Source organism: Poecilia latipinna, unplaced genomic scaffold (genome assembly GCF_001443285.1).
Source record: "Poecilia latipinna isolate Pla-1442-1.1 unplaced genomic scaffold, P_latipinna-1.0 Scaffold1334, whole genome shotgun sequence".
In the NCBI taxonomy this organism is placed as follows: domain Eukaryota; kingdom Metazoa; phylum Chordata; class Actinopteri; order Cyprinodontiformes; family Poeciliidae; genus Poecilia; species Poecilia latipinna.
This window is the reverse complement of record NW_015113950.1, coordinates 23,984-30,719: the sequence shown is the minus strand read 5'-3', so window position 1 is coordinate 30,719 and position 6,736 is coordinate 23,984. Positions and strand designations below refer to the sequence as shown.

Sequence of the window (6,736 nt, the reverse complement as noted above, 5' to 3'; positions counted from 1 at the left end):
CTTTGATAAGAATGACTATATATGTAGGATAGGCGGCTACAGAGTATCTTGGTTTACATTTTTGGTTGGTGGTGTGCCGCGTGATTTTTTCAATTAAAAAAGTGTACCTTGGCTCAAAAGAGGTTGAAAAACACTGGTTTAAGTAATAAAGTAAGAACATTTCTGCAGCGGCATGCACCAGCTTTTTTTTTTCTTTTTTTTTCATATCGTTCCGTTTATGTCTATTCCGGACTTATTAAGCGGTTGCACCAAAACGGCTTCTGTCGGACGTGTTGCTCAATCTTCCGTTGTTCGGAAACCGAAAATATTCTGATATCGTTAAAGAGAACCACAACAGTCTCAGGTAAGGCTGTTTAAAAGATAACTACACTGAGCTCACAACGGCTTTTATAAATGTCGTTTTTATTGTGAAGGTAACTTTAGCTCCGCACTGCTGCCACAGTACCACAGCTCCTTTCAGTGTTACACAGCCATCAGAATTGGTGGAAACAAAGATCTGCCCGAGTTTCGGCAGTTAAAATCCTTAGCATGAAACATGAGGCATCGGTACTGCTATATTACAGTGATATGACGTGGTGGTTAATGTGTGTCTGAGGAAGTACTTGAAATGCCTAGTTCTCGCACAACTTGTTTCCTCTCATTTGTTCTTCAATCTTTTTTATAAATGGGAAGTTTTTCTAATTTAAATTGCAAAATATGCTCCGTTAGGCGCGGAAAACTCGTGGCCAAGTATTCCGGACGAGAAAAGGCTCTCTTTCAAAAATATTAATATATTAGTCTCCATTAAAAACAACGCTCAAAATGGATACAGTATAGATACTGTGCATTGCAGGTCACACAATTTGAAAAGCGTGTTTTGCATTGCTATTCACCCTCTCCCGTATAAAAACACTGTAGAACCAACTTTCCCCGCAGTTGTACCTACAAAGCTACGCACATCTAGAAGTTGAAATGTTTGTCCATTCTTCTAAAGATGAGTGCACTCTCGATAATATTTCGAAAACCTCCTTGGAAGCTAAAGTGGGCAAATACGAACCCCACTGTTTCATATGCAGCACCACAGTAGAGCCTATCAGCAATTAAAAGTGGAAAAAAATGGTAAAGAAATGTCAGTTTAAGTTCCTTTGAGAGACGTGATAACTGTGCAGAGTATTCTTCATGCCATTTTAAGGTGGCATTTCCTCCAAGTTGAAAGTCTTACATAGTTTTTTCTTTCAGGATTGCCATGTATTTAGCTCTATCCATCTTCCCATCAGCTCTGAACAGTTTCACACTGACCCTGCTGAACAAAGCACCTTGTTTTATTGCAGGGAGGATATGTGATCAGGATGGGGTACGGACCACACGCTTTCAATTTTAGTCTCCTCTTGCTTGCTGCAGTGACTTTCTTTACTTCCTCCTACCAGAGAGGCCATAATTGAGGACACAATAATGAAGTGCCCAAGCCCGAGTCCTTGTGAGAACTTCTATCCGGTGTATCCCTGCTCCAACACACCTGAATCAAATGAATGCTCATTACCAGGCCTCTGCAGTGCTGCATGACATGCTGAGGGAATTCAGACATTTGATTCAGGTATGTTGGAGAACAGTTGCATGGATGGTTGCTCTCAAGGACTTGAACTTGGGTGCCTCCTGGAATAATTGATAATGATAACTGGAATAATTGGTTGTGCTGCATTTCATTTAGGTGTGTCTGAGCTAAAGAGAGTGAATAGAAATGCATGCCACGCATTCGATTTTTATTTGTTAATGTTTGGATTTCTTGCCCTTTAACATTATTATAAATAAATTAAAGCCCATGTATTTCATGTAGATGATCTTAAGTAGACTAGTAACTGAACTGCCATGTAAATTGTTGTCTGAAATGTTTTTCAGGCCTCTAATGCGGGATGATTTCCACATTACCTGAATTTCAATAATCCATATTAATGTTCATTAGCAGATGTGTGCTTTAGAAATTAACTAATCATTAAACACTTTTTGCATCCCCAGATAGAAAAAGTTGTTTCAGTTTTAATGCCGTGCCTGTTACAGCTCGTCATTCCAGTCGCCATCTCTTTGTTCTGGTAGAGAGATGTCGGAGTGCTGGACAGTGGGAACCGCCCTGCTGCACAGCACTGTGAACGTTTTCAAACTGAAAGCTGACAATGTTTCCCGCTTTGCAGCCATGTCTGGGTCTGTCAGCTTGGAGCTGGATCCGCTCTTTCTAAAGGGACTGAGCTACCTGCACTCGAAGAGCAAAGATTCGGCCGAGAAGCTCAAAGCTCTGCTCGACGAGTCCCTCGCAAGAGGAAGCGACTCGTCCTACCGGTCCTTGCAGAAAGTAAGGAATATGTCTAGAAAGTCTGTATTTGCATCCTTATGTTCTCTTTGCGTTTCATAAGTTATGCATTGTGTTCACAGCTAAGCTCTAGTGTTTTCTGTGGTTTAATCCTCAGGAGGCCGAGGTGTCAAAGGTGTCCGTGTCCAAGCTGAGCTTGAGTAAACAAGATTCCAAGTCATCAGGTTCGTCTTCCAACAGCAGCAGCGGAAGCAGCAAATCCAGCTCTGAGAAGAGCAAGAAAGATGTGGAGAAAAGGCAGTCGGAAAAGGTACGAAGGGGAATTTTTTTTTCACAGCGATCCAAGGTTCAAAGCTTCAGAGCCTTTCACTTAACCAGCATTCAGAAGCTCCGCACTACAGCAATGCCATCACGGTTGTGATGTAAGCGGTTTCTCCAGCGGTACTATGAATGCTGGGAGGTTCGGTTTAGTCAGCCCTTCTTTCTCAGGGTTTGTCTGAAACTTAGGGAGAGCTGTGTGGTGCAATCAGTTTTCATATGGTTCGCTCAGACTATTGACGTGGAATAAAGAACTGAGTAAACGGAAAGAAACAAAATAAGTCCCTACTGGAATATCAATCGATTACTATCACAAAATTATTTCTAAGAATAAATGTCAAATAACTGAACAAAGACTTTACTATCTGTTTATGTATTTAATAAGGAGGATACTTATGCCACATGTAGCACTTTAAACCACAGTCTTGCCTTCAGCGACTGAAAAGCAGTACGACGTTTGCCAATAAGCTACATCAGAGTGTTGGGTGACGCTCGGTGTCATCTGCGCTTTGGTTGTAGATATAGTTTTACCCTTGTTAATAAAAAAAGGAAAGTAAAACAGAGCTTACAATTAATTGTCAGGGGATCTCTATTTAAATCTTTGCAACACCGGACTGGAAAAGCACCTTCAGTCTGAAAGGGAGCTTCTAAGCCTTCCTGCAGCCCAATTTAAGATGTTAATGTCAACCAAGTGTTCCTTCTATTATTATTATTATTATTATTATTATTGTAGATTCAAGTTGTCCTGGCAAAAAGTAGAAAGTTATGATACAAGGAAAATTTTATTTTATTTTCTCCAACTTTTTTTAAGGAGAGAACAAAGACAGCCTTCCATGTCATCTAAAGACTTCAGAGTCTGGATGTGTCCAGCTCTGAATGAAAGCTGGTGACTTTGGGATTACCTTTACTCTTCACTCTCTAGCAGTTTTTGTCAACGATGTTCCAGTTTAGATTAGTCATCCATAAATAAATGCGTCCTTTTGGAAGTGCTATGTTATAATGACACTGTGAAGTTTTGAGGGGGAATAGTGCCTGTTTAAGTCGCCTGACAAGCACAAAAGTCAGATTTGATTGTGAACTTAAAATCTTTGTCTTGTTTTCTGTAAAGCAGGTCAGGGTTGACCTCAGTGAAGTGGACCCCCCGAAAAAACCTCGCCTGGAGAAACAGGAGAATCGCTCTTCTCCCATCACCGTTCAGACGAGCAAAGACCTGCTGCCAAACATCAGTGACTACGACGAGACTAATGCTGATGACTTTGCCATGGAGATGGGTCTGGCTTGTGTGGTTTGCAGGTACATTTTAATCCTCTTGTTTTTTTTTTTTTTTTTTTTTTTTTTATGGCGGATATGACAACTCTTGATTTGATGTTTTGAGGACAGTATTACTGCCTCGTCAATATTACCATCGCATTTTAACTTGTTGTGTTTTTAATGTCAATCAGACAAATGACTGTAACCATGGGAAACCAGCTAGTGGAGTGCCAGGAGTGTCATAATCTCTATCACCAAGAGTGTCATAGACCTCAAGTGACGGATAAAGAAGTTAACGACCCCCGGCTCGTGTGGTACTGCGCTCGCTGCACCAGGCAAATGAAACGGATGGTGAGGAAAATGAGCTGCTCCGTTGTTTCAGTTCGTCGTTATGTTATCGGTATGTGCTGCACCGGTGCCAGATGAACATCTTTATTGTTGTTTAGGCCCAGAAACCTCCACAGAAACCTTCCCCTGCGTCTGCCTCATCCACACCTGTTGTAAAGGATACTGTGGTGAAGAAGACTGACCTCAAGCTAAAAACCGACACGACCAGCACCTTCCAAGCTTTCAAAAGAACAGAAGTGAAGGTATGTGGGGCCGTACAAGCTTGTGCCAAACGCTTCCTGTGTTGATTTTGCTTTATCATTTAGATCATTATCCTAATAAATGGATTTTCTCAGGGTCCACCACCAGATTTTATTTGTCTAATATATACAACAAAGTCCCCTGACCATTAGAAGAGAAACATCCCACTCCATCATTCATCCTTCAGTGTGCTTAACATTGGGCTTTGGGTGCAAAGTGGAGTGTTTGCATTTTTTTTTTATTGCTGAAAAGCTCAACCTTGCTCATATTTGACCAGATCCACTGATCCTGTTAAAGTCAATTCCAGAACTGTTCTGCATCTTTTTGTGTCCTTGCTTCAACAAACCTGAATCAAATAGCTGCATTACCTCCTGAGTGAATCACAATGAATCAAAACGTGAATGAAACTGCAACTCATTTCTATGTTGGCTGAAAGTTTTTGCAAAAAACGTCATCTTTTGAACAGATAAATCTTCTAATAGTTTAAGTTATTATTATTATTATTATTATTATTATCGCTGTTGTTAAATATTTATAAAATTATCTTGGCAATTTTTGTTTTATATCACACAATATAATGTTATTATTAATAGTGTTAATTTTATGTTCTCTCCATTTAGTGGTAACAATAATAAAATTAATTTAAATAATTAATAAAAAGAATACATAAATTGAATGAATAAATTAATTTTATTAGAATTTTTTTTTTTTTTTTTAAGTAATCATCATCAGTAGTTGTGGTTGCAGTATTAGTGTTAGTGGTTGTAGTAGTGGTTAGACTACATCTTTCACATCATTCATTTGGTAATTATTTCCAAAACAGCAATGCATCATGGGATGGGATGCAAATCAAATCCTATCAGATATCGCTCCCTAACAGTTGGACTCTTTGTTTTCTGTCGTTTCCTGCAGCCTCCGGCCACATCAGCCAACCCCACCAGCAGCAACTCCTCCTCCCCAGGCAGCGGTCTCACTGGCTGGGCTGCGTTCGGTGCCAAAACAAACCCGTCTGCTCCTGCCACTTCCAAACTTTCCTCCTCCGGCCCGAGCGGGAGCAGCAAGACTTTGACAGCTCCGTCCGGTCAGAAACCAGTGGGTTTGTCGGGACTAGCAGGAGCCAAATCGGGACTTGGTGCAAAGGTTACTGGGAGCAGCAATGGAAATGGCTCCAGCCAGGCAACTCTGAAGCCTCCCCCACCTCTAAATCTCGGTAAGCAGACACTTAGCCGCTCATCTAGCGGTGAGAGTCAAGGAAAAGGCTCTTCTTCGTCTGGAGCAGGCTCACCAAGCAGCTCACAGGCGGCGGCAGGGGGGAACGGAGGGAATAACGGAGGAGGTAATGGAAACAATGGGAACGGCTCAAAGGGCACACCGACTTCTCAGGAGTCCCAGCTTCATGCCATGAAACGCCTGCAGATCTTAAAGAAAAAAACGGCTCAAAAGAAACTGAAGAAATAAGTCAAGGTCCAGAGACATGAACCTTGAGGATAGAGGGTGACGCGAGGAAGCAGAACGAAAACATGTAGATTAGAGCATCGTGTTTGCACTTCAAGAGCTTCTGCACAAGGAGTCGCCATCATCCAGTCACATACTTGAACTTTACTGTGTGTTAACGCTGCTGGATTCTGCTGTGTGCCTCTTCTGTCCTAACAAAAGCGACCAGCGAGTAAAGTGTCACTTTTTAACAACCCGGTAAATAAATAATCTCTTCATGCAAACTGGCTATTTCTGTCACTTTTTAAAGGGTTTCTACACATTCAGGAAAACATTGTTTTGATTTTAGTATTTTTTTTTAAGTCTTGATATTTAGAGACAAAGAAAATATAAGACGGGGAAACTTTTCATTTCCAGGTTGTTTTTTTTTCTTCTGTTGTTGCTTTTATTGATCATGTCCTTCCTTCTTTACTCCTTTATATCCTGCCTTCATTTTGTCCTTTCTTTGTTTTCATCCCTTCCTTTCTTGATCGTGTCCTTTCTTCCTGACCTTCTGAAGTACTCCTAGTTCGTTTTTTTTATCTTTCCTTCATTGATTCATCTGTCCACGCTCCTCTTCCATTCTCATTTTCTCTCCGTCCTTCCTTGTGCCCTTCATTTGTACACCTTTCTTTTACTTCATTATCGAATCCTTGTATTCTTTCTCCCCATTGACCTTCCTTTTCTCGGTTATTGTTCCATCTCCTTCCTTCATTCATTCATTCCTCCATCAATCATCAATCCATCCATCCACTCACTGGCTCATAGATGTAAAACGTGTGGAAATGTGAGTCTAGAAAAATGTAGAAATTAGTTGTATTTATT

The 6,736-nt window shown here is 40.8% G+C and overlaps 1 protein-coding gene across 4 annotated transcripts; it reads left to right on the top strand.

The window, feature by feature from the left end:
- The first annotated feature begins 221 nt into the window (after nt 1-221).
- On the top strand, nt 222-6,156 carry ints12 (integrator complex subunit 12). Of its 4 annotated transcripts, none has more exons than XM_015055758.1 (7): nt 222-343; nt 2,166-2,323; nt 2,439-2,591; nt 3,708-3,892; nt 4,042-4,201; nt 4,297-4,440; nt 5,351-6,156. In XM_015055758.1, exons 2-7 carry the CDS (start codon nt 2,168-2,170, stop codon nt 5,894-5,896), a joined length of 1,344 nt encoding a protein of 447 aa, XP_014911244.1. In that variant the 5' UTR covers nt 222-343; nt 2,166-2,167; the 3' UTR covers nt 5,897-6,156. The 4 variants fall into 4 exon arrangements, with proteins under 4 accessions (XP_014911244.1, XP_014911245.1, XP_014911243.1 ...); XM_015055759.1 differs by lacking the exon at nt 222-343 and adding an exon at nt 1,476-1,573; XM_015055757.1 differs by lacking the exon at nt 222-343 and adding an exon at nt 1,584-1,687 and having other exon boundaries at nt 3,711-3,892.
- The last annotated feature ends 580 nt before the right edge of the window (nt 6,157-6,736 follow it).